This window comes from Heteronotia binoei, chromosome 15 (genome assembly GCF_032191835.1).
Source record: "Heteronotia binoei isolate CCM8104 ecotype False Entrance Well chromosome 15, APGP_CSIRO_Hbin_v1, whole genome shotgun sequence".
Lineage (NCBI taxonomy): Eukaryota > Metazoa > Chordata > Lepidosauria > Squamata > Gekkonidae > Heteronotia > Heteronotia binoei.
The window spans coordinates 12574639-12602535 of record NC_083237.1 but is presented as its reverse complement, the minus strand read 5'-3'; the positions used below and the strand labels follow the sequence as shown (position 1 = coordinate 12602535).

The following is a 27897-nucleotide window of genomic DNA, read 5'->3' as shown; positions in this document are numbered from 1 at the left end:
ACACCAAACTGGCTGGGGCTGAGAGAGCTCTCCCAGAAGCTGCCCTTTCAAGGACAACCTCTGCCAGAGCTACGGCTGACCCAAGGCCATTCCAGCAGGTGCAGGTGGAGGAGTGGGGAATCAAACCTGGTTCTCCCAGATAAGAGTCCGCACACTTCACCACTACATCATACTTTATTTAACTACCAACCATTAGTACCCCGGGAGTTTGCTCTTTTCATCTGATAATTGGCAACGGAAGGGAGCAGGGATAATGACTCACTCCACCCTCCAGTCTGGACATACAAGCACTTGGCCAGGCAAATCTTGTCCCCCCCCTCCAGTATCTGCACTAAGGGGTGGCCCCGGACCCCGTCTTACTTGTTGCACTGATGCTTGAGGTGCTTCTTGTAGCCCTCGTCCTGGAAGAGGGTGTCCGGGTTGTACTTGCGAATCCATTCGGCTTTCTGAACGTCGAAAGTGGTCTGGGACTTCACCTTCTTCCCCTTGCGACCCCGCGGGACCGGGATGGACAGGCCTGTCCGAGGAACAGGAAGTGAGCTCAGAGGAGGGCCATGGCTCTCTAGGTACAACATGGAACCAGGGCAATAGGGATTAGGGTGAGCCCGGCTAGTCCGTCACGTGTCCAGTTTAGAACATTGCACAAAAAAATCTCATAAAGCGTGCGGGTTTTCCCACCAATCCCCTCCCCCAGGCCTCCAAAAAGAGGACACCCCTCTCTCGAGAGAGAGAGAGAGAGAGCCAAATGAATGCCAGCGTCGCATGCCCGTTCAGCTCCGCCATTTTGTATTTTTCCACGCACAAGATCAGGGTGGAAAGATGTAATTCAGCCTGAAGGGATGTATGACAATCCCATAGCGTTTCTGAAGGCAAGAGCTGCTCAGGGGTGGTTTGCCGTTGCCTGCCTCTGTGTAGTAACCCTGGACTTCCTCGGTGGTCTCCCATCCAAGGACTAACCAGGGCTGACCCTGCTTAGCTTCCGAGATCTGATAAGATCCGGCTAGCCTGGGTCATCCAGGATAGGGCAGACACAAGACGCACCCCCGAGAAACACCCTAAGAGGACCCGTCCCAATTGGCTTGTCATGAAGCTTAGAAGAAGACGACTGTAGATTTATACCCCACCCTTCTCTCTGAATCAGAGACTCCGAGCGGCTTACAATCTCCTATAACTTCCTCCCCCGCAACAGGCACCCTGTGAAGTGGGTGGGCCTGAGAGGGCTCTCACAGAAGCTGCCCTTTCGAGGACAACTCTTGTGAACGCCGTGGCTGGCCCCAAGGCCATTCCAGCTGCTACAAGTGGAGAAGTGGGGAATCAAACCCGGTTCTCCCAGATAAGAGTCCGTGCACTTCGCCACTACATCAAACTGGCTCTCAAAGCCAAGGAGCTCTGGGGTACGGAGAGGAACAAAAAAAAAAACCCGAGCCCCTTACCGGAGTGATTTTGAAGCTCCTTGGCTTTGCCGTTTTCAACAGGGCTGATGAGGTCCCAGATAAACCCCTTGATGTTCTCGTCACCCCGGTAATGCATCAGGCAGTACACCAAGATGGCCCGGCAGATGGTCTCCACATCCCGCTCAGACATGCGCCGCTTGAACCGCCCGTGCGACAGGATCTCCCGCCAGCGGCCCCAGCTGCCAAAGAAATCCGGCGAGGTCAGCGCTGCCCTCTCCCTGAATCAAGATCCCCACCACCACCTTTGCCCAGGGTTTAAATGAGCCAGCTCCCAATCCACCGTGCTTCTCGCTGCCTTCTCCCCCTGACGCCACATACCCGTAGACCAGCAGCTGCTTCTCCACCTGGAAGCAGTCCGTGCGCCCGTACGAATGGTGGAGGGGGTGGTGATGCCGGTCGTGGCGCCGGGAGCGGGGCCGGTCGTCGTCGTCGCTCTCCAAGTCGGAGAACTCCACCAGGTCGTCGTCCTTCAGGGTGCTGAAGTGGCGCGTCTGCTTCCGCACCCGGGGAGTGTCGATCACCAGGTTGTTCTGGGGAGGAGACAAAAGCCGGCCCCCGTGAATGAGAATTTTTGGCCCCGTTCCGGGGGGTAATTCTCCAATGCGAATTCCACCAAGCCCGCACAGCCAAATGTTGGTTCCGAATGCAAAAGGGCTGGATAGCTCGTTGCAATGCCGGATTGAACTCTGTGGAGGCTCCTAGGCCCGGGGTGGCCAACAGTAGCTCTCCAGATTTTTTTTGCCTACAACTCCCATCAGCCCCAGCCTTTGGCCATGCCGGCTGGGGCTGATGGGAGTTGTAGGAAAAAAACATCTGGAGAGCCACTGTTCCCCACCCCTGATATAGATCACTGATTCGTATAAAGGATCATTTGGTAATTTTTCATGTTCTACTAAACAGGAAACAACTGGGAACCAAGGCACAATAGCTTTTTTCTCCCACTGACTTGGTGTTACATTTGAAAAAGAAAAGGTTCTTTTAGTTAGGGTAAAATAATCCCATAATTTTCAACACCAAGCCCTGAAAGCAGAAATACGCTTCGCTGACCGTTTATGAGCTATTAAAGTTTTAGCTCTGGAGATTAAAACAGATATAAAGGCCTTTTTTTCCTGAGCTTCTCGTCTTGGTGTCTTCCAGTGCTCTAACAAAACCACTTCTGGCTTAAATGGGATATTGACTTGTGACGTTATGTTAATTTCTGATATAACTTTAAACCAAAATTTCTGCATCCAAGGACACGACCACCAACAGCGTAAATATTTTTACAAAATTGCTCTCCCTTTAATAATATTAATATCGCGATCCCAGGTGGACTTCTCCAGAAGCCAGTCTCCCATTAAACTCAACACGATTTCTGAGTAAGCACGTGCAGGATAGGGTAAGGGAGCAGCCAATCACATCTTGAACACCCTTCTGACACGGCCTTCCCTTCTCAAGCCTGGCCCTAAGGCCCCTCCCCTTCTCCTGGCATACCTTGCTGTTCAGCATGTCGAGATCCAGATCTGCCTTCTTGGCCCATTTCTGCCAGAAGTTCGGATCGTCCAAGGCAATGTCTGTTCTGTTCTCAGAAGCCACAAAGCTTGCCTGGGAAAGGAAAAAGTGTTCTCAGTCGAGGTCCAGCTTGTAAAGAAACCCTTCGTGCTTGCTATACTGTGAGAGAGGTTTAATCATGGCCTCCAGCACCACAGCTCCAATGGGCATTACTTAGCGCTTGCCTAAGAACATAAGAGAAGCCCTGTTGGATCAGGCCAGTGGCCCCTCCAGTCCAGCACTCTGTGTCACATAAGAACATAAGAGAAGCCATGTTGGATCAGGCCAGTGGCCCCTCCAGTCCAGCACTCTGTGTCACATAAGAACATAAGAGAAGCCATGTTGGATCAGGCCAATGGCCCATCCAGTCCAGCACTCTGTGTCACATAAGAACATAAGAGAAGCCATGTTGGACCAGGCCAGAGGCCCCTCCAGTCCAACACTCTGTGTCACATAAGAACATAAGAGAAGCCATGTTGGATCAGGCCAATGGCCCATCCAGTCCAGCACTCTGTGTCACTTAAGAACATAAGAGAAGCCATGTTGGATCAGGCCAATGGCCCATCCAGTCCAACACTCTGTGTCACATAAGAACATAAGAGAAGCCATGTTGGATCAGGCCAATGGCCCATCCAGTCCAACACTCTGTGTCACATAAGAACATAAGAGAAGCCATGTTGGATCAGGCCAGTGGCCCATCCAGTCCAACACTCTGTGTCACATAAGAACATAAGAGAAGCCATGTTGGATCAGGCCAATGGCCCATCCAGTCCAACACTCTGTGTCACTTAAGAACATAAGAGAAGCCATGTTGGATCAGGCCAATGGCCCATCCAGTCCAGCACTCTGTGTCACTTAAGAACATAAGAGAAGCCATGTTGGATCAGGCCAATGGCCCATCCAGTCCAACACTCTGTGTCACATAAGAACATAAGAGAAGCCATGTTGGATCAGGCCAATGGCCCATCCAGTCCAACACTCTGTGTCACATAAGAACATAAGAGAAGCCATGTTGGATCAGGCCAATGGCCCATCCAGTCCAACACTCTGTGTCACATAAGAACATAAGAGAAGCCATGTTGGATCAGGCCAGTGGCCCATCCAGTCCAACACTCTGTGTCACATAAGAACATAAGAGAAGCCATGTTGGATCAGGCCAATGGCCCATCCAGTCCAGCACTCTGTGTCACTTAAGAACATAAGAGAAGCCATGTTGGATCAGGCCAATGGCCCATCCAGTCCAACACTCTGTGTCACATAAGAACATAAGAGAAGCCATGTTGGATCAGGCCAATGGCCCATCCAGTCCAACACTCTGTGTCACATAAGAACATAAGAGAAGCCATGTTGGATCAGGCCAATGGCCCATCCAGTCCAACACTCTGTGTCACATAAGAACATAAGAGAAGCCATGTTGGATCAGGCCAGTGGCCCATCCAGTCCAACACTCTGTGTCACATAAGAACATAAGAGAAGCCATGTTGGATCAGGCCAATGGCCCATCCAGTCCAGCACTCTGTGTCACTTAAGAACATAAGAGAAGCCATGTTGGATCAGGCCAATGGCCCATCCAGTCCAACACTCTGTGTCACATAAGAACATAAGAGAAGCCATGTTGGATCAGGCCAATGGCCCATCCAGTCCAACACTCTGTGTCACATAAGAACATAAGAGAAGCCATGTTGGATCAGGCCAATGGCCCATCCAGTCCAACACTCTGTGTCACATAAGAACATAAGAGAAGCCATGTTGGATCAGGCCAGTGGCCCATCCAGTCCAACACTCTGTGTCACATAAGAACATAAGAGAAGCCATGTTGGATCAGGCCAATGGCCCATCCAGTCCAACACTCTGTGTCACATAAGAACATAAGAGAAGCCATGTTGGATCAGGCCAATGGCCCATCCAGTCCAACACTCTGTGTCACATAAGAACATAAGAGAAGCCATGTTGGATCAGGCCAATGGCCCATCCAGTCCAGCACTCTGTGTCACATAAGAACATAAGAGAAGCCATGTTGGATCAGGCCAGAGGCCCATCCAGTCCAGCACTCTGTGTCACATAAGAACATAAGAGAAGCCATGTTGGATCAGGCCAATGGCCCATCCAGTCCAACACTCTGTGTCACATAAGAACATAAGAGAAGCCATGTTGGATCAGGCCAATGGCCCATCCAGTCCAACACTCTGTGTCACATAAGAACATAAGAGAAGCCATGTTGGATCAGGCCAATGGCCCATCCAGTCCAGCACTCTGTGTCACATAAGAACATAAGAGAAGCCATGTTGGATCAGGCCAGAGGCCCATCCAGTCCAGCACTCTGTGTCACATAAGAACATAAGAGAGGCCCTGTTGGATCAGGCCAGAGGCCCATCCAGTCCAGCACTCTGTGTCACATAAGAACATAAGAGAAGCCATGTTGGATCAGGCCAGAGGCCCATCCAGTCCAGCACTCTGTGTCACATAAGAACATAAGAGAAGCCATGTTGGATCAGGCCAGAGGCCCATCCAGTCCAACACTCTGTGTCACATAAGAACATAAGAGAAGCCATGTTGGATCAGGCCAGTGGCCCCTCCAGTCCAACACTCTGTGTCACATAAGAACATAAGAGAAGCCATGATGGATCAGGCCAGTGGCCCATCCAGTCCAGCACTCTGTGTCACATAAGAACATAAGAGAAGCCATGTTGGATCAGGCCAGAGGCCCATCCAGTCCAGCACTCTGTGTCACATAAGAACATAAGAGAAGCCATGTTGGATCAGGCCAGAGGCCCATCCAGTCCAGCACTCTGTGTCACATAAGAACATAAGAGAAGCCATGTTTGATCAGGCCAGTGGCCCATCCAGTCCAGCACTCTGTGTCACATAAGAACATAAGAGAAGCCATGTTGGATCAGGCCAGAGGCCCATCCAGTCCAGCACTCTGTGTCACATAAGAACATAAGAGAGGCCCTGTTGGATCAGGCCAGAGGCCCATCCAGTCCAACACTCTGTGTCACATAAGAACATAAGAGAAGCCATGATGGATCAGGCCAATGGCCCATCCAGTCCAACACTCTGTGTCACATAAGAACATAAGAGAAGCCATGTTGGATCAGGCCAGAGGCCCATCCAGTCCAGCACTCTGTGTCACATAAGAACATAAGAGAAGCCATGTTGGATCAGGCCAGAGGCCCATCCAGTCCAACACTCTGTGTCACATAAGAACATAAGAGAAGCCATGTTGGATCAGGCCAGTGGCCCCTCCAGTCCAACACTCTGTGTCACATAAGAACATAAGAGAAGCCATGTTGGATCAGGCCAATGGCCCATCCAGTCCAACACTCTGTGTCACATAAGAACATAAGAGAAGCCATGTTGGATCAGGCCAATGGCCCATCCAGTCCAACACTCTGTGTCACATAAAAACATAAGAGAAGCCATGTTGGATCAGGCCAGTGGCCCATCCAGTCCAATACTTTGTGTCACATGAGAACATAAGAGAAGCCATGTTGGATCAGGCCAATGGCCCATCCAGTCCAATACTTTGTGTCACACAGTGGCCAATATGTGTGTATGTATACACACACACACACATATATATACTGTGGCTAATAGCCACTGATGGACCTCTCCTTCATATTTTTATCCAATCCCCTCATAAAGCTGGCTATGCTTGTAGCTGCTGCCACCTCCTGTGGCAGTGAATGCCACGTTAACCACCCTTTGGGTGAAGAAGTACTTCCTTTTATCCGTTTCAACCTGACTGCTCAGCAATTTCATTGAATGCCCACGAGTTCTTGTATTGCGGGAAAGGGAGAAAAGGACTTTTCTCTACTTTCTCCATCCCATGCATAATCTTATAAACCTCTATCATGTCACCCCGCAGTCGACGTTCCTCTAAGCTAAAGAGCCCCACGCGTTTTAATCTTTCTTCACAGGGAAAGTGTTCCAACCCCTTTAATTATTCTAGTTGCCCTTTTCTACCTATATTGAACCTCATTTTAATGCTGATGCCCACTCGCCCGGCCGTGACAGATCCCTCATTCTATCTCTTCTAAGGAACATGAAATAAAATGATCATTACTAACCTTCAAGTCTTTGATTTAGTACTAGCGTATTTGTTCGAGTTTAGGACCAGGAAAGCCTAGGTTTGAATTCTGACGCGGGCCATGAAATTCACTGTATATCCCCGGGACAGTTAACAGTTCCTCTCACGGCGTGGGAGGAACAGGAGATTCAGCTTTCCCTCCCACACCGCTTTCAGAGAAACTTTACTTTTAAAACGAAGACGACAAGTTTCTAGTCCTTGAGGACATGGGGGAAAGCAGGCAGAAGAACAGCAACAGCAGTTTGAAGTTTTCACTGTTTTGTTTTGTTTTTAAATTAAAGCGCTCCCTGCAACCACTGAATCCTGTTTCTTCAGCACAGTCTTCAAAAAACTTTGATATTCTTTTATAAATTATAAGCATGCACCCTTGCGCTGTACGGCGATTGGAGGATCAGGGATATTCGTTCTGGACTCCGTGAAACAGCTAGCATACTGGCAGAGCAAGAAGAGCCTGGAATTATACCCTGCCCTTCACTTGGGAGTCTCAGAGTGGCTTACAATCTCCTTTCTCTTCCTCTCCCTGCAACACACACCCTGTGAGGCAGGTGGAGCTGAGAGAGCTCTGTGAGAACTGCTCTTGAGAGAACAGTGAATGACCCAAGGTCACCCAGCCAGCTGCATGTGGAAGAGGAGTGGGAAATCAAACCCGGTTCTCCCAGATAAGAGCCCACCTTCTTAATCACTACATCAAACTGGTTCTCTGGTGATGCTATAAATACGGTCTCCTTCCCATGCTTCCTCTTCTCTCCACTCCGCCCCCCGCAGTGTAGTGATTAAGTATGCGGGCTCTTATCTGGGAGAACCGGATTTGATTCCCCACTCCTCCACTTGCAGCTGCTGGGATGGCCTTGGGTTAGCCATAGCTCTTGCAGAGTTGTCCTTGAAAGGGCAGCTTCTGGGAGAGCTCTCTCAGTCCCACCCACCTCGCAGGGTGTCTGTTGTGGGGGAGGAAGGGAAAGGAGATTGTGGGCTGCTCAGAGTGGAGAGCAGGATAGAAATCCAATGTCGTCGTCTTCTTTTCTCAGAAACACCGCCCAACTGCCCCTCTGTAGGCACTGCGTCCCTCTGGCATCCAAGAACTCTGTGGCGGGCACGATGCAAAGCACCGAAATAGAGCAGCAGGTAGGGGCAGGGGGACGCGGGTACCTTGGCAAACGTGGAGCCTTTGCCTTCACTCTCGATGGTGATGGTGGTGGTGCGGCGCAGCAGGATCTGGTCAATGTCCTCCTCGCAGAACTTGGAGCCCTCGTCGTCCTCTTCCATGATGGCCGCATAAGCCCCCTTGCGCAGCAGGTCCTCGATCTCCTTCTTGGAGAACTGCTGGATCTGGGAGGGGAGGAGAGGATGATGATGGGAAAGAGGAAGGGAGCGGCTGCCTCTTCCTGCCTTATCTGGGCCTGGCTACAATCCCACGGTTATGCTATGTTCCCGGAATATCCTGCCCTCCTTCCGTCCTTGCAGCCTGGGTTTAGACAGCAGACAACGATGGAGCTTTATGAGCTTCCATTCAAGACGCGGAGGGTAAAAACAGCGAGTGAAAAATGTTACGAGTCTCATTGTGCGGACGCTGAATGTGACGGGGCTTGCCAGTTATGAATTACTAGAAAAACAGACCGCTGCAGCTTGTTCAGAAACAGCAGCAAATTGGAAAACTTCTAAGCCTTTATCAGTTTCTAACTGGATTAATGACAACTGTGAAATCTGTTTACCGAATAAGCTTACAGATTCTCTCGTCTAACAAGACTCAGATGTATATAATTCAAGATTCGGGGCAGTATGGTTTCCATTTTTATAATATCTTGCCAAGAAAGGCCAATATAGCATGTTACTAGAAGTAATCAATTCTATTTATTAATTTTATTTCCCCCCCGGGTTCCCCCCCCTTTTTTTAGTTGTTTGCTAATTAATTTGTAACATTCAGCTCATCAGTGAAAAGTTGTCATTTGGTTCCTTATCTAACTCTGTATTTGTTATACAGAGAGCCAGTTTGGTGCAGTGGTTAAGTGCATGGACTCTTATCTGGGAGAACCGGCTTTGATTCCCCACTCCTCCACTTGCACCTGCTGGAATGGCCTTGGGTCAGCCATAGCTTTTGCCGCGCTGTCCTTGAAAGGGCAGCTACTGGGAGAGCCCTCTCCAGCCCCACCCACCTCTCAGGGTGTCTGTTGTGGGGGGAGAAGATATAGGAGATTGTGAGCTGCTGAGACTGATTCAGGGAGAAGGACGGGGTATAAATCTGCAATTCTTCTTCTTCTTATTAATTCAATAAAGCTTATTTAAGTTTACAAAAAACCCCAACAATACAAGTGGAGGCAGTGCCGCATCGTGGTCAGCATGTTGGGCAAACATCTGGGAGACTCAGAATCACATTTGCATTCTGCCCCGGGAGGAAGGTTACTTGGGGATCCTGGGCCAGCCACACAAAATCAGCCTAACCTACACCTGAAGGTTTTTCTCTTCCCCCTTTTGTGAATATTGTGTGTTTTCATGTGTGTACACACACACACACGTGTCTGCATGCCTGAAAGGCATGGTTGACTTCTGGTGACCCCTGGGGAGGGGGCGGGCTTGGACATTCAGAGAGGAGGCGGCTTGCCTGTCCCTGCAACCTGGCCCCAGGAATCGGAGGTGTCCCATCCAGGGGTGGAATTCTAGCAGGGGCTCCTTTGCATATTAGGCCACACCTCCCAGATGTAGCCAATCCTCCTGGAGCTTACAAGGCTCTTTTTTTGTGAGCTCTTGGAGGATTGGCTACATCAGGGAGGTGTGGCCTAATATGCAAAGGAGCCCCTGCTAGAATTCCAAGCTCATGGAGGATTGGCTACATCAGGGGGTGTGGCCTAATATGCAAAAGAGCCCCTGCTAGAATTCCAAGCTCTTGGAGGACTGGCTACATCAGGGGGTGTGGCCTAATAGGCAAAGGAGCCCCTGCTAGAATTCCAAGCTCTTGGAGGACTGGCTACATCAGGGGGTGTGGCCTAATAGGCAAAGGAGCCCCTGCTAGAATTCCAAGCTCTTGGAGGATTGGCTACATCAGGGGTGTGTGGCCTAATAGGCAAAGGAGCCGCTGCTAGAATTCCAAGCTCTTGGAGGATTGGCTACATCAGGGGTGTGTGGCCTAATAGGCAAACGAGCCCCTGCTAGAATTCCACCCCTGCTCCAGTCCGAGTACCTGCCAGGGTCAGACCTGCTTAGCTTCCGAGATCTGACGAGATCAGGCTTGCCTGGGCTATCCAGGGCAGGGCCTTACACCAGAAGGTTTTCGTGAGGATAAAATGGGAGCGCAAGAGAACCAAACTAGCCCCTTTTTGGGTCCCACTGGGGAGAAAGGCAAGGTATGAAAGAAGTAACCAAAAACAAACATAATGGGCACACGATCTTCTGAACTGTGATCCAGCGTTCAGAAGACAGTGCCAACACTGGGAGGGGCCAAACAAAGCACCGACCGAACCCCACGTCTGCAGCCGAAAGAATCTCAAACGGCCGTGTACATTTTTGCAACAACTCATTCATCACAACTACATTTCTGCTTCCTCTGGTCCCGCTGGCCGCCTCACCCCAGCGATGCTGCCTTCCCTCCCGCTCATGGACTGCAGGACGGCCTTGTCCAGCCCCAGCTTGAGGCTGGCTTTGTCGAACATCTCGCGCTCGTAGGAGTTGCGGGTGATGAGCCGGTAGACCTTCACAGCCTTGCTCTGCCCAATGCGGTGGCAGCGAGCCTGTGCCTGGAGAGGGAAGAGAATGGAGGGGGCACGTGACGAAGGCGTTGCATTGGCGATAGACCACCACACGGCCCAGCCTGGACGTAAGGGAGGGACGGTGGCTCAGTGGTAGAGCATCTGTTTGGGAACCAAAAGGTCCCAGGTTCAATCCCCAGCATCTCCAACTAAAAAGGGTCCAGGCAAGTAGGCGTGAAAAACCTCAGCTTGAGACCCTGGAGAGCCGCTGCCAGTCTGAGTAGACAATACTGACTTTGATGGACCCAGGGTCTGATTCAGTATAAGGCAGCGTCATATGTTCATATGGGAAGTCATGTTGGGTCGGGCCAATGTCCCATCCAGTCCAACACCCTGTGTCACACAGTGGCCAAAATAACCAGGTGCCATCAGTGGGGCCAGGACACCAGAAGCCTTCCCATTGTCCTCCACCCCAAGCACCAAGACTACAGAGCATCACTGCCCCAGACAAAGACTTCCAACAATACACTGTGGCTAATAGCCACTGATGGACCTCTTGTTCCATGTTTCTCCAGTCCCCTCTTGAAGCTTGCTATGCTTGTAGCCTCCACCACCTCCTGAGGCAGTGAAATCCACAAGTTAATCACTCTTTGGGTGAAGAAATACTTCCTTGTATCTGTTCTAACCCAACTGCTCACCAATTTCATTGAATGCCCACGAGTTCTCGTATTGTGAGAAAGAGAGAAAAGGACTTCTTTCTCTCCCTTCTCTATCCCATGCAAAATCTTGTAAACCTCTATCATGACACCCCGCAGTCGACGTTTCTCTAAGCTAAAGAGCCCCAAGCGTTTTTAACCTTTCTTCAAAGGGGAAGTGTTCCAATCCTTTAAGTGTTCTAGTTGCCCCTTTTCAGCATCTTTTTCTGCCCGGTGGCGCAGAGTGTTAAAGCTGCAGTACTGCAGTCCTAAGCTCTGCTCACGACCTGAGTTCGATCCCCGGTGTGGAAGCTGGGTTCAGGTAGCCGGCTCGAGGTTGACTCAACCTTCCATCCTTCCGAGGTCGGTCAAATGAGTCCCCAGCTTGCTGGGGGGAAAGTGTAGATGACCGGGGAAGGCAATGGCAAACCACCCCGTAAAAAGTCTGCTGTGAAAACGTTGCGAAAGCAGCGTCACCCCAGAGTCGGGAACGACTGGTGCTTGCACAGGGGACCTTTCCTTTCCTTTCCAATGCTATACTACCTTTTTCGAGTTACACAGGCACCAAACGGCTCACCCTGGACACAGAAATAGGTTTCTGAGCACCAAGCGTTCAGATCCCGAAGAGGAACTTTTGATAGCATAGAACAAAGTAGGAGTTTAGTAGCACCTTTAAGACCAACAAAGCTTTATTGGCAGTTGGCCCCCTTCCTGGAATGCGGCGACCTGGCAACAGTGATCCATGCGACGGTCACCTCGAGGTTAGACTACTGTAATGCCCTCTACATGGGGTTGCCCCTGTACCGAACTCAGAAACTGCAGCTAGTGCAGAATGAGCAGCCGGACTGCTAGTGGGACTACCTCGGTGGGAACATGTGCGGCCTAGGCTGCGGGAACTGCACTGGCTGCCAATTGTATACCGAGTTCGTTACAAGGTGCTGGTTATCACCTTTAAAGCCCAATATGGCCGAGGACCTGCCAACCTTAGGGACCGCCTCTCTCCATATGTTCCCTAGAGAGCACTGCGCTCCAGCTCACAAAATCTTTTGGAAACCCCTGGGCCTAAGGAGGCCAAATTAAAAACAACCAGGGAGCAGGCCTTCTCTATAAAGGCACCCCAATGGTGGAATCAGCTGACAGAAGAGATGCGGGTCCTACGGGATCTTAATCAGTTCCGTAGGGCTTGCAAAACTGCCCTCTTCCAACTAGCCTTTTAAGATGAAACCTAGAAATTAACATCAGCCATTTTGTATAAACTGTGATTGTGGCACCATTGTACTGTTTTTTAGATTAATAATTTTAATGTTAACTTTCAGATTGTATTTATTTACCCTGTTTATTGATGTATTATTTTGTTTTATTGTTATACCATGATATTTTATATCATGCCTTGTAAGCCGCCCTGGGCCTGCCTCGGCGGGGAGGGCGCGGTATAAATAAAAACTTATTATTATTTATTCAGAAGGTAAGCTTTCATATACACGTATACTTCATCAGACAATGGAATGGGGTGCAGGGAGCAGAGCTACGTAGAGCTGGTGGGCAGGGGTTAAGAATGCAAATTATGATTTGTAATTCAGCAATTGCCCTCGCCATTCTGTTCTCGACGTTCCCTTGTCCGATAGACAACTGCTACAACTCCCATGTCTGATTTGACTGTCAAAAGCGTATACCGCCACCCCCCCCCCCCAATCATATTGATCTCAAAGATGCTACTGGGCTCAAATCCAGCTTTTCTACTGCAGACCAACATGTCCTGTCCTCCAAAAACAAATTCCCGCTATGCATTACTCCGTATGCAGTAAAAAAAAAAAAAATTATTGTGTAAAACCATTGGCCATTGCAATTGCAGCAACTTACAAGTTAAAAGCAGTCAGGGACTCTAAGATTAACGAATTAGATTATTCAAAATCTTAAATTACATGCAGCAACCCCATGATTCCATAATCAGGCTCAAATAGTCCAGTTAACAGCATCGTTTTACTGTCTACTGGATCCTGCCTTTGCCCTGATTTTACTAGCAGCCAAAGCAAAAAGTGCTACCTTATAAGAAACCGTATATTAACTTATCCGTATCAGAGGCCAAATACAATTGATTCGTTATTTCAGCCAGAAACTGGCGTCTAGGTTCTGAGTACAGTGGGCAAACCGTAACATAATGGAAGAGGTCTTCCGCAGAAGTTTTGCATTTACAAATACGCTGTTCCTGAGGTGTTTTAGAGTATCGCCCCAGGAGGTATTCTGTTGGCACTGTCTGAAACCACAGAGCTGGAAATGCTGATCTAACTTTATACACAGTAATATTTGCCAGATACGGGGATCTTAGATAATATAGTACTCAGAAAATATATGAACTGAATAAACGTTGGGTATTTGGCAAAGCAAAACAGAGGGAGAGGGCCAGAATGATTTGTCATGCAGCCCCCCTCCTATTCTATCTCTGGGTTTTCCCCGCACAAGCTCATCAGTGTCGCAGAAGCTGGCCCCCTCTGATTTCCCCCAAGTTTGTTGATATCACAGAAGCTGGGCTCCTCCGCCTGACCTGCAAGTCGTTCTGGGGATTCCAATCTGAGTCGAAAATGATGCAGGTGTCGGCCGCTGTCAGGTTGATCCCCAGCCCTCCGGCTCGCGTGCAGAGCAGGAAGACGAAGCGGTCCGAGTCCGGCTTGCTGAAGCGGTCGATGGCCGCCTGGCGCAAGTTCCCTCGTACCCGCCCGTCAATGCGCTCGTACAGGTACCTGTGTGGAGTTGGGGAAGACGCACTTTTATGGAACGCATTACTTTAGCAACTGGTATCCTATCAGACCCGCGAGCAAATCTACTTCCTTCTCCCTCTCTCTTGCCTCCTTCTGCGTCACACCTTGCTTTGTCAGGCTAACTCAATCGCACAGGAGCTACAGAGCAAAGCCTCTAGTTTCTCCATTGGCCGAGGCTCCTCCCTTGGGGAGGAAGAGGGGGAGGGAGAGCTCACTTTGCCGGGCTCTCAATCGCACAGCAGAGCTACTGAGCCAAGCCGCTCTTCCTTTTATTGGCTGAGGCTCCACCCCCTCCTCATCCCCTGGGGAGGGAGGGAAAGAGCCAAAGCTTCCTTTGCCCAGTTCCCTCGACCACATGGGAGAAATACAAAGTCTTGTGTCCTTTATAAAGTTTCTATCTCTGCTACCTGGCATTACATTTTATGACACATGGTTTGGCCTGACAAGATCTCATTTATGTCATAACGAATGAGTTCGACACCCCTGGTAAATCTAAAGGGAACCTGCAGAACTTAGCTGAGAACAGTTTTGGTTTCTCCCTCAGACCCCCGCTTGTTGCCAACCCTCACCTCTTCTGGATGAGGTAGTCCTCCAGGATGTCAAGACATCGGACCATCTGAGAGAAGATCAGCACCTTGTGGCCGCCGGCTTTCAATTTGGGCAGCAGCTTGTCGATCAGCACCAGCTTCCCGGAGGAGCGCACCATGGCCTGGAGGGGGAAGTCGTGGGGCACGTGGTGGTGGCAGGAATCCCGGAACTCGGTCAGGATCTTCTCCTCCGCACCTGATTTGGGGAGGAAAAAGGAAAAGGCCATGGAAAAGAGGGCAGCCAGTTAAGATGAGGCTGGGATGGATTAGATTACAAACAAGGCCGAAACGGGTTTGAAATTTATAGCTGAAACTATTGAGAGAGAATCTGAGGAGAGCCAGTTTGGTGTAGTGGTTAAATGTGCGGACTCTTATCTGGAAGAACCGGGTTTGATTCCCCACTCCTCCACTTGCACCTGCTAGCATGGCCTTGGGTCAGCCATAGTTCTGGCAGAAGTTGTCCTTGAAAGGGCAGCTGCTGTGAAAGCCCTCTCCAGCCCCACCCACCTCACAGGGTGTCTGTTGTGGGGGAGGAAGTTAGAGGAGATTGTGAGCCACTCTGAGATTCAGAGCGGAGAGCAGGGTCTAAATCATCCACTTGCCCCTGCTGGAATGGCCTTGGGTCAGCCATCGCTCTGGCAGAGGTTGTCCTTGAAAGGGCAGCTGCTGTGAGAGCCCTCTCCAGTCCCACCCACCTCTACCTCACAGGGTGTCTGTTGTGGGGGGGGGGGGAGGAAGGTAAAGGAGATTGTGAGCCGCTCTGAGACTCTTCAGAGTGGAGGGTGGGATATAAATCCAATATCTTCATCTACCTCACAGGGTGTCTGTTGTGGGGGGGAGGAAGGTAAAGGAGATTGTGAGCCGCTCTGAGTCTCTTCTGAGTGGAGGGCGGGATATAAATCCAATCTCTTCTTCTACCTCACAGGGTGTCTGTTGTGGGGGGGAGGAAGGTAAAAGAGATTGTGAGCTGCTCTTCGGCTCTTCGGAGGGCAGGATATAAATCCAATATCTTCAGCTACCTCACAGGGTGTCTGTTGTGGGGGAGGAAGGTAAAGGAGATTGTGGGCTGCTCTGAGACTCTTCGGAGTGGAGGGCGGGATATAATTCCAGTATCTTCTTCTACCTCACAGGGTGTCTGTTGTGGGGGAGGAAGGTAAAGGAGATTGTGAGCCGCTTGAGACTCTTCGGAGTGGAGGGCGGGATATAAATCCAATATCTTCATCTACCTCACAGGGTGTCTGTTGTGGGGGAGGAAGGTAAAGGAGATTGTGAGCCGCTCTGAGACTCTTCGGAGTGGAGGGTGGGATATAAATCCAATATCTTCTAAACAAGAGAGAAAAGAGGAAAAACAAAAAACCACAGCTCTGACTCCACTGATCCTATACCAATAGATCAATCAGGTTTATTTCAGTAAAAAAAAAAACAGATAAAAAGGCAGTTTTTAAAACTGATACATAAATGTAGGATGACAGATAAAAGGAAACTCATATTTCAGCATTTAATTGATCCCATACCAGAGATTCCATCACGGCACAGAAAGTCCTAGATGTGTGTGTTCTAGAGATTCTAGAGAAGCAGAAGTTTGTTTTTTTCATCTAAACACATACTCGAGTATTCACTCGATCGTCAGCTTCAGACTTGGGATTCAGAAGTAATTAACAGCCTCCGCCACTACAGTAGAGTTATAAAGCCTGAACCGAAGCTAGGATGACCGAACTGAGGCCATCGTACTTTGGTCGCACCACGAGAAGACAGGAGTCGCTGGAAGAGACAATCATGCTAGGAAAGGCTGAAAGAAACAGGAAAAGAGGAAGGCCCAACAAGAGATGGACGGACTCTACCAAGGAAGCCACAAGGGCTCTCCGTTTGCAAGACCTGAGCGAGGCTGCAAAGAAGATGATGTTTTGGAGGTCATTAATTCATAGGGTCAGCATAAGAAAGAAGTGACCTGATAGGCGTCTCTCTCTCTTTCTCTCTCTCTCACACACACATTTCTGCACAATTTTTTCTTCTAAATGCCCCATTTTGCTTTATTAGGCCTGGGGCTCAAAGGAAGAAAATTAATCCTTTACTTCGGGGGTGGCCAACGGTAGCTCTCCAGATGTTTTTTTGCCTACAACTCCCATCAGCCCCAGCCGGCATGGCCAATGGCTGGGGTTGATGGGAGTTGAAGGCAAAAAACATCTGGAGAGCTACCACTGGCCACCCCTGCTTTACTAGATGGTTTTCCTGATTACCACTAATCTTGCCACGAAGACTTCTCCGGCCATGTTGTAACTCTCTTTCTTCTACCTCTTTTTAAGATGATGATATTGGATTTATATCCTGCCCTTCACTCTGAAACTCAGAGCAGCTCACAATCTCTTTTACCTTCCTCCCCCTGTGAGGTAGGTAGGACTGAGAGTGCTCTGACAGCAGCTGCCCTTTCAAGGACAGCTCTGCGAGAGTTATGGCTGACCCAAGGCCATTCCAGCAGCTGCAAATAGAGGAGTGGGGAATCAAACCCGGTTCTCCCAGATAAGAGTCCGCATGCTTAACCACTTCACCGAACTGGCTCTCTGAAGATATTGGATTTATATCCTGCCCTTCACTCTGAATCTCAGAGTCTCTGAGCAGCTCATGATTTCTTTTACCTTCCTCTTCCTATGAGGTGGGTGGGGCTAAGAGAGCTATGACAGAAGCTGCCCTTTTTGAAGGGCAGCTCTGCGAGAGCTATGGCTAACCTAAGGCCATCCCAGCAGCTGCAAGCGGAGGAGCGGGGAATCAAACCCAGCTCTCCCAAAGAAGAGTCCGCACGCCTAACTACTACGCCGAACTGGCTCTCTGCAACCTTTTCCAGAGCACCCGAATCCCACCATCTGCCACCTCTTCCCCGCTGGAATTGTACCATTGATGAGGTAGGGATGGTTGCAACACTTCCGCAGCTCCATCATGGTGTTGAGCAAGTTGGGCATGTTGCTGTGACCGGCCCCCTTGGAGAGGAAGTTGAAGTTCTTCTCCAGGATGGCCCGGTAGTACTTCTTCTGGATGTTTGTCAGCTCCACCTCGATGATCGTCTCCTGCTTGGGGGCCAGGTTCTTCTCCACGTCCTCCTTCAGCCGCCGAAGCATCATGGGCTTCAGGATAGCCTGCAGCTTCTGGACCTGCATTGCGGAGGAAGCCTGCAGGTCAAATTGAGGGCACCGCCAAAGGTGGAGGAAGCCTAGGACTTTGCAAAACTCATCCATCTGCTTGGGACTGGAGACGCGTACAAGAAATGGAGGCCCTGGCCTACGTGGTGCAGACTACCCTGATTTAAATCAGATCTCAGAAGCTAAGCAGGGGTCAGCAATAGCTAGAACTAGGATGGAAGACCACCAGAGAAGCCCAGGGTGTCAAGCATTGTATAATTACCTTCAATTACAGTATCCAGATCTTAGAATTGTTACTAACCCTGAAGTAAATGAAGGCACATCAAAGTAGCAACCCCCTCCTTTCTTCTTTCGCTTTTACTAACAAATGCAGGAATGTCTTCTTTGAAGATAAGACCTCCTGGGACTCTTTCTCACGCGCAGCCAGGCCTGAATCCAGGATGTGCTAGCCGCAATACAGATAAGGGATCTGGCGTGTGAATTTCACACGTGAATGTAGTATTGTTTATAGGACCTTTGATGTGCCATCTTAAAGCATGTGTTCTAATGTTACAAAGTATCAGTTCCAATCTCCAGCTCCAACCAGCCACATGGATTATCAATAAACCTAACTTTGTTTCAAAATCCAAGGACTGGTTATTTTGAAATCTCACGCTTGACACAGGGTTGCTACCGATGCTCTCTCTAAGCCGCGGAGACTTGTGAGCAGCGTTCCCTCTAAGCTGAGTTAGCGTGAGCTAGCTCACAATTTTTAAGCCTCCGGCTCACAAATTTTTGTCTCAGCTCAGGAGAAACGGGCCCAGAGCACATTAATTGATGCAGCAGCTCACAACATTAATGCCAGTAGCTCGCAAAGTAGGATTTTTGCTCACAAGACTCCGCAGCTTAGAAAGAACATTGCTTGTGGGCAAGCATTCTATTTCATGAGCTACTGGCATTAAAGTTGTGAGCTACTGCAGAAATTAGCTTGCTCTGGGGCCATTTTTCCTGCGCTGAGACAAAAAAATGTGTGTGGGCTGGAGGCTAAACAATTGTGAGCTACCCCACACTAACTCAGCTTAGAGGGAACACAGGCAAACTACCTCCGAGTGTCTCTTGTCTTGGAAAGCCTATGGGGTTGCCGAACGTCTGCTGTGACTTGGTGGCATGCCCCATCACCACAAGGAACCAAGAGGGGGAAGGGTCAGTCCAAAACTGAATGGCAAGTAGCATGGATTAGAACCAAAGAAAGGATCTAAGGGCAAGGATGGGCCTGGTGGTTAAGAAAGCGGGAGGTTAAGATGAGAGAGGATATGAATGGCTACTAGCCATGGTGACCTCCGTATACAGACACAGCAAACCTCTGGATATCAGTTCATAGAACTCTTTTTCTTGTTTTCACTGCCTTTCCCTCTCTCTTTCTCCCCTTTCTCTCTCCTCCTGTTCTGCTTGCATTTTGGCCAACTGTAACTGGTGTTCTCTTTCTGCCTTTATTCTCTCAGCTTCCATTTCCCCCCACTCTAATCTCTCAGACTCCATTCCTGCTGCTTCCATTCTGGCCGACTCTAGTTTCTCAGCTTTAATTCTAGCTTTTTTCTTTCTCAGCCTTTATTTTAGCCACTTCTATTTGTAATTTCATTCTCTCTAGTTCCTGACTGGGATTCTCTCCCAGCGGCTGCTTCATCAGGCTGGCCATCATCTCCCATAGGTTTTCCCGCCTTTTGTGGTGGTGCCATTTCTGACAGGAATTTCTCTTCAAAAAGATTTCTGAAGTATAAAATATATATATAAAACTGATTTTATTTTCCGTGGGTATTTATGAATCCTGGCACTGCCACATCAGTTGGATTCAGCAGGACTCTACTTAAGTTTCTGTGGGAGGGAGAGGAAGAATACCTGCTCTTCAGTTTTGAGGTCACCAAAGTCCTTGAGGAACTCCGACTCTGAGGGGAACTGGGAGGGCTCGAGGAAATGCAGAAGGCTGAAGAGCTCTTCCACCGTGTTCTGCAGAGGGGTGCCAGTCAGTAACACTTTGTGCTCCTAAAGAAAAAAAAAAGAAACATATTTGTTGTTAGCCGCACTGAGCCCGTCAGGGGAGGAAAGGATATAAATTTGATTACCGCTCCATAAGACGCACCTGAGCATAAGACGCACCTAGTTTTTAGAGCCGTTTGTGTGAATTTAGAGGCATTTGTGTGATTTTTTTGCAGTATTCGCTCCTTAAGACGCACACACTTTTCCCTCCACTTTTTTGGGGGGGAAAAGTGAGTCTTATGGTGCAAAAAATACTGTAAATAAATAAATACCGGAAGTTTTGTGGCAGGCAAGAGGAAGCTGCATTCTGGGGTGTATGAATCTAACCCCTCTGCCATGAACTCAACAAAGTGTCTTTTCAATAAGTTAGGCAGAAGAATAATATACTGGCCCACCTCGCAGGGCTGTTGTCAGAACTTCAGGGTAATGTACACAAAGTGTTCCGAATAGGGAAAGAATTACGTAAGACAGAGGTGGCCAACGGTAGCTCTCCAGATGTTTTTTGCCTACAGCTCCCATCAGCCCCAGTCATCGGCCATGCTGGCTGGGGCTGATGGGAGCTGTAGGCAAAAAAACCATCTGAAAAGCTACCGTTGGCCACACCTGATGTAAGACAATAAAACAAGGATCATCAATGTGTATCTGAAGGGATGTCCCTTAGAGGGCAGGGAGCTGCTGTTGGCAGCGGAGGAGAGGACTCGCAACCATGTGTTTAATTTAAGGGCGAGAAGGTACCAGCTGGATATTAGAAAAAGCTTTTTAAAAGTAAGAGTCGTTCAACAGTGGACTCAGCAGGCTGCCTAAAGAGGTGGTGAGCTCCACCTCAATGGCCATCTTTAACACGCATCAGAGATGCTCTAGGCCAGGGACCCCCAACCTTTTCGGCACCAGGGACTGGTTTCATGGAAGACAATTTTTCCACGGACTGGTTGTGTCGTCCGGCCTGCACCCTCGCCCTGTGTCGGAAACTCCACTGCGTCAGCAGGTTCAGAAAGGGCTGAGGAGCACTGCAGTAAAGCCTCGTTCGGATGACATCTGTGGCAGCTTAGATGTCACCACTGCGTACCACTGAACCCAAGGCAGGATGATGAGGAGACAAGACCCGTGGAGAGGCAGCAAGAAGAATTGCAGATGTATACCTCGCCTTTCTCTCTGAATCAGAGGCTCAGAGCGGCTTACAATCTCCTGTGTCTTCTTCCTCCACAACAGACACCCTGGGAGGTGGGTGGGGCTGTGAGGGCTCTCCCAGAAACTACCCTTTCGAGGACAACCTCTGCCAGAACTATGGCTGACCCAAGGCCATTCCAGCAGCTGCAAGTGGAGGAGGAGTGGGGAATCAAACCTGGTTCTCCCAGATAAGAGTCCGCGCACTTAACCACTACACCAAACTGGCTGGGGCTGAGAGAGCTCTCCCAGAAGCTGTCCTTTCAAGGGCAACCTCTGCCAGAGCTATGGCTGACCCAAGGCCATTCCAGCAGCTGCAAGGGGAGGAGTGGGGAATCAAACCCGGTTCTCCCAGATAAGAGTCCGCACCCTTCACCACTACACCAAACTGGCAACCCACCCAAAAAAAGAAGAAGAAAAAAATGGCTTCCTGTCGATTCTCCCAGATGTCAGCCAAGAGCAAGTCAGATACAGAAATACTGGGGAGTTTGAGAACAGACCGGCCAGCAGGCTGCTCAGAGGGGCCAGGGTGAGAGGGGTTACGGTAAACCAGAGTCAAACCCAAGCTGCAGGTCAGGTGTCGCTCCCTCCCTCTGCCGTTGCCAAAGGAGAGGCGGGTGGGGAGAGAAGGGGGGGTGGCCCCTACCAAGTCCATGTGCTTGAGGCTGTCCAGCAGTTTGCAGTTGCGGTTCTTCAGGCGGTGGGCCTCGTCGATGATGACGCAGCGCCACTCGATCTCCCGCAGCTCCGGGCAATCGGAGAGGATCATCTCGAAGGTGGTGATCAGGGCATCGAACTTGTACGCGCCCGGGATCAGGCGACCCTGTTGGTGAGAGAGCGCAGCCGTGGAATGCGAGCGGTCTTTGGAGTCTATACATTTGGATTTGTTCAGCTTCTAGTCCAGGGGTGGCCAAACTCGCTTAACGTCAGAGCCACATGAAATAAATGTCAGATGTTTGAGAGCCGTAAGACATGGATGTTTGAGAACCATCAGACAGGAAGGGAGGAAGGAAGGAAGGAAGGAGATATTGGATTTATATCCTCCCCTACACTCTGAATCTCAGAGCAGTTGCAATCTCCTTTTACCTTCTCCCCCACCCCAGAACAGACACCGTGAGGTAGGTGGGGCTGAGAGAGCTCTTACAGCAGCTGACCTTTCAAGGACAACTCCTATAAGAGTTATGGCTGACCCAGGCCAATTCCAGTAGCTGCACGTGGAGGAGTGGAGAATCAAACTTGGTTCTCCCAGACAAGAGTCCACACATTTAACCACTACGCCAAACTGGCTCTCAGGGAGGAAGGAAGGAAGGAAGGAAGGAAGGAAGGAAGGAAGGAAGGAAGGAAGGAAGGAAGGAAGGAAGGAAGGAAGGAAGGAAGGAAGGAAGGAAGGAAGGAAGGAAGGAAGGAAGGAAGGAAGGAAGGAAGGAAGGAAGGGAGGGACAGAAAGCAACTGTAACTTTAAATGAATTCTCCAAGCGACCAGCTGGCTTGGCAAAGTGATTTAAAGAGAGAAATGCCTTCTCCAAATTGGCTGATGGAGAGAAGGGGGCTTCGAGAGTCACACAACGTGTATGAAAGAGCCACAAGTGGCTCCCGAGCCAGTTTGGCAACCCTATTCTAGTCCTTTTGATTTTCCTAATACACCCAGCAATCAAGGTACAGGGATTGTAAGGATCAGATGAAAGGGTGAAGTCTCCAGGAGGGGGAAGGGAATTGAGTTTCCGAGAATCAAAGCTCCCTTCCTCAGACAGGAGCCAGAATGGAAATCCCCAGGTCTTTATATCCCAGCCAGCTGGGAGGGGGGCTGCAAAGAAGGAACTCAGGATGCAGAGATGCAACGTGCCCTGAAATCGGTTAGGAACAGAGAGGAGGAGAAATCCTTCAAGGTAGAAAACTGGCACCGTTGTGGCGAGATAAGAATCCTACAACCAATATGCCCTCTAAGCTGTGGAGTCTGTGTGAGCGAAAATTCTAAATTCGTAAGCTACTAAAGTTGTGAGCTCCTGCATCGATTTGTTTGCTCTGGGGCCATTTTTCCTGTGCTAAGACAAAAACGCGTGAGCCAGAGGCAAAAAAAAAAAATTGTGAGCTACCTCACACTAACTCAGCTTAGAGGGGACACAGCCTACAACCTTATCCAGCCCTATTATCTTCAGATATAAGGATTCAGATATACTGAATCTAAAAACATCTTACCTATTAACACAACTTACTTTCAGTTTCTCTCGCTATAATTCTTTCTAACTTATGCTACCTCCTCTTTCTCTATTTATTTAAGTATTTCCTTTCGTTTGGCTTGGGATGGAGCAAGGCATTTTTCTTAGCTTAAGAGTCAACAATTCTAACCCAACTGTCGGTTAACTTCTCCTTAATAAGATATTTAGTTATTTATATATGTATTTATTTATCTATTGATTGACTGATTGATTGGCGAACTAGACGTTATCTTAAATGCTAAATCAGATGTTCTACAAGGTTATATATATATTATAGTACTTTATGCACAGTAGAATTTTGTTGTGTGTGGAATTAATCTACTTGATACTACTTCATCCAACAAAGTTCTGTACAACTTGGAATTTTTTAAAAAAATGTGTTAAAAATGATATAAGGATTCCGGGATCTGCGTTCTCACTTGTATTTGACGAAGGGCATTTTTGATTGCCGAAAGCTTAGGCTTTGAAATTCTCGCTGGAATCTCGGCAGAACCTTAACGCCGAGTAGATGTCCCTCAGCCCTGCCCGCCTCCCAAACGCCGCCTGCTGCTCTCTCCCCCATCCGTACCCGGGAGTCCTTGCAGTACATCTCGTACTGCTGGATCATCTGGCGGGAGGCCAGGCTGCCGTGGTAGACGATGGTGTTCATCTCGGTCCACGTGTTGAACTCCCGCTCCCAGTTGGTGATGGTGGAGAGCGGGGCGATGACCAGGAAGGGCCCCCGGATGCCCACGTTGTACACCTCCTGCAGGAAGGCGATGGACTGGATGGTTTTGCCCAAGCCCATCTCATCGGCCAGGATGCAGTTTTGCCTGAGGGAGGGGCGGAAGGAAAGGAAAAGAATCGTCAGCCACGGCCGCTCTTTGACTAGGTCCCTTAACCCTCTGCCTATAGAACTGGGAATACTATTGCAGGTGGGAAGGAGAGGTCCGGGTTGCAGGACAAGTCAGGGGGGCGCCCTGCATTTCCCTATCTACACAGAAACCATTGCTGAAGCTCAAAGAAGGGGAGAAGCAGAAAGAGATTGGATTTACACCCTGCCCTTTACTACCCAAAGGAGTCTCGGGGCGGCTTACACTCTCCTTCCCATCCCCACAACAGACACCCCGTGAGGCCGAGAGAGCTCTGACAAAAACTGCTCTCGAGAGGAACAGCTCTGCGAGAACTTGTGACTGACCCAAGGTCACACCAGCAGGTGCACACGCAGGAGTGGGGAATCAAACCCGGTTCTCCCAGATAAGACTTCCGCACATTTAACCAATATGCCAAACTGGGAGTCAAGCTAGTTTATTAATCACAGCTGATGTCAACCCTGACTTGTTAAGACATCTAAATTCAAAAAGCTTTGGTTGGCTGAGTGACCCTGACACAGAGGCTGCCTGGACACAGCAGTTAGGAGAAAAAGGTCATTCCTTTATGGAAGGAGGGGAAAAAAGAGAATGTGCAGGCAATCCTGGACTGGATATTTGTGCCTGGTAATCTAAACAGGAGTTTATGGTGTTGCTTGAATGCAGCCACAGTTTCTCACCTTAAGAATCTCAGAATCCTTTCTCCAAGCAGCCAGTTTTTTTTTTTACAGTGCCAGGAAAGGCTGAACATCTGAAGCTGCCTTATACTGAAACAGACCCTCGGTCCATCGAAGTCAGTCTTCTCTACTCAGACTGGCAGTGGCTCTCCACGGTCTCAAGCTGAGGTTTTCCACACCTACTTGCTTGGACCCTTTTCAGTTGGAGATGCCGGGGATTGAACCGGGGACCTTCTGCTTACCAAGCAGATGCTCTACCACTGAGCCACCGTCCCTCACCTGACTGGCAGCGGCTCTCCAGGGTCTCAAGCTGAGGCTTTTCATGCCTACTTGCCTGGATCCTTTTCAGTTGGGAGATGCTGGGGATTGAACCGGGGACCTTCTGCTTACCAAGCAAATGCTCTACCACTGGGCCACCGTCCCTCCCCAAGATCTGCATAGCCCAAAGTGATCAAAAGATCTGCAGTCGCAAAACAGGGCAGGACAGTGCTTTGACGTTGCTATGATATAGATATATAGATCAGCAGTGTCACCATACCGCTGGGTTTAGCAGCAGTGACGGAAATCCCCGCTGGTGGCGACAGCAGTCCCCCGTATCCATTCGGGCTTTCCTCTCCGCCCCCCAGCTCACCTGTTGTACCAGTTGAAAAGCAGCCAGTTGACGCCCTCCAGCTGATATTCTCGCAGCTGGTTGCCGTTTTTGTACTCGTGGGAAAGCTCCAGCTTCTTCCAGGAGCCTGCCTGGGGGCGAGCCTGAAAAGCCGGAAAAGGGACTCTTGTGCATAAAGGAGCTCAAGGGGCAAAGAAAGCTACTTCCCCACAAGCCAAGCAGGTGTTATATATATTACAAACAAACAAGGGGTCCAAATCCCCCAGCAGACAGAAGGGAACTGGTACAGCGGAGGCTTCTGTGGATCGCAATTTCGAGAGGGGGGCTAGTGGGTCATCACTCACCACCCGTTTGAGCTCCGGGTGCCTGGACTGGATGCGCTTGAACTCCCGGACTTTCCCCTCGTCCACGTCTTCCTTCAGCTCCCACGTGCTGTCTTCATAGGGGAGGGAACACCACTTCACCAGGTAGTAGATGACCGGCTGCGCAGCGGCGGCGAAGAGAGAAGTACGGTAAGTCAGTCGGGCCGATGACTGAAATCTCGCTCATGGTTTTTAACTCTCAGCCTCTTTGCAAGAGACAGATCCTGACCGCTGGCTTGGATTGGCCCCCCGAGGGGCACGCCATACCCAGTTCTATGTGCCCTTCTCTCCCCCCCATCCCAATAAGGCACCTCTCCGTTATCTTTGTCAATGCTGTGTGACTCGTCCAGGATACGGTCCACCTCCACGTAGTCCGGGTTGAAAGGCTCCTCGTCCTGGGAAGACAAGACACAGAAAGTGTGAGAGAGTGTGTGTGTGTGTGTGTGAGAATGGGTCCATTAACTGGTCCCTAAAGTCCCGTGGCACAGAGTGGTAAGAAGAAGATAGTAGATTTATACCCCGCCCTTCTCTCTGAGTGACTTACAATCTCCTATATCTTCTCCCCTCCACAACAGACACCCTGTGAGGGGGGTGGGGCTGAGAGAGCTCTCCCAGAAGCTGCCTTTTCAAGGACAACTCATGCAAGAGCTATGGCTAACCCAAGGGCATTCCAGCAGGTGCAAGTGGAGGAGTGGGGAATCAAACCCCGGTCTCCCAGATAAGAGTCCGCACATTTAAACACTACAAAAAACTGAGAAGAGACTGGGTTTATACTCTGCCCTTCACTTCCTGAGGAAGACTCAGAGCGGCTTGCAATCTCCTTTATCTTCCTCCCCCACAACAGACACCCTGTGAGGTGGGTGGGGCTGAGAGAGCTCTCCCAGAAGCTGCCCTTTCAAGGACAACTCCTACAAGAGCTACGGCTGATCAAGGCCATTCCAGCAGCTGCAAGTGGAGGAGCGGGGAATCAAACCCGGTTCTCCCAGATAAGAGTCCGCGCACTTCGCCACTACCCCAAACGAACCCCAACAAACAAAAGCTCTCGATACCTCGTGGAAGAAGTGCCTCATCTGTGCCATTTTGGTCTTAAAGCGCTTGAGCTTCTGGTGAATCCGCTTGTCCTTCTCTAGCTGGGCGATGGTGGCCCACTCGCAGTGCAAGTAGGAGCTTGGGGAAAGAAACAGAGATGGGATTGAGGTTGTCGGGGTTGGGGGGCAAAGAAAAAAAGCCCAATCGCCTTCACAGCAACCGAGGAAGGGGAGGTAATCACAAAGCCGACCCCTCCTCCCAGGGAGGGTGTACAATCCAGACCGGCAGAGGCCTAGAGCCACGTTTCCCAGGCTCCTCTGGGAAGCTCACATGCACATTAATACAGAGACTAGAGACACACTCACTAGTTCTTGTATTTCACAAAGAATTCTTCTGCCTCCGTGAACTGCCCGTTGGGGAGCTGCAGGTGCAGGGGAGAAAAAAGAAAGAAAAAAGGATCAGAGTAGCAAGGAAAGGAAAGTGGAGGACTCGGCACCGAACAGGAGCAATCCATTGACTGGTCCCTAAAGCCCCGTGGCGCAGAGCGGTAAAGCTGCCGCACTGCTGTCCAAGCTCTGCTCACGACCGATCCCGGTGGAAGATGGGTTCAGGTAGCCGGCTCAAGGTTGACTCAGGCTTCCATGCTCCCGAGGTCGGTAAAATGAGTACCCAGCTTGCTGGGAGGAAAGTGCAGGTGACTAGGGAAGGCAATGGCAAAACCACCCCGTAAAAAGTTTGCCAAGAAAACATTAGAATAATAGAAACATAGAGTTGGAAGGGACCTCCGGGGTCATCTAGTCCAACCCCCTGCACAATGCAGGAAACTCACAAACACCTCCCCCTAAATTCATAGGATCTTCATTGCTCTCAGGTGGCCATCTAGCCTCTGTTGAAAAACCTCCAAGGAAGGAGAGCCCAGCACCTCCCAAGGAAGCCTGTTCTACTGAGGAACCGCTCTAACGGCTCCTAATGTTGAGCCGGAAACTCTTTTGACTTAATTTCAAGCCATTGGTTCTGGTCCAGTGTGATCTGATGCCACCCACGGGTCAGTAACGATT

At 49.8% G+C, this 27897-nt stretch overlaps 1 protein-coding gene across 1 annotated transcript in view; it reads right to left on the bottom strand.

Annotated features, from left to right (window-relative positions):
* Window positions 1-27897, bottom strand: part of CHD8 (chromodomain helicase DNA binding protein 8) — a 73987-nt gene that overhangs the window by 26891 nt on the left and 19199 nt on the right. The window contains 17 exon segments of the mRNA XM_060256720.1: window positions 361-517; window positions 1434-1633; window positions 1773-1984; window positions 2928-3038; window positions 8221-8400; window positions 10632-10799; window positions 13989-14184; window positions 14772-14985; window positions 17677-17932; window positions 19796-19939; window positions 21744-21920; window positions 23882-24125; window positions 25470-25591; window positions 25793-25930; window positions 26122-26205; window positions 26860-26977; window positions 27205-27260. Of these exon segments, the coding sequence (XP_060112703.1) occupies window positions 361-517; window positions 1434-1633; window positions 1773-1984; window positions 2928-3038; window positions 8221-8400; window positions 10632-10799; window positions 13989-14184; window positions 14772-14985; window positions 17677-17932; window positions 19796-19939; window positions 21744-21920; window positions 23882-24125; window positions 25470-25591; window positions 25793-25930; window positions 26122-26205; window positions 26860-26977; window positions 27205-27260 (2777 nt within the window).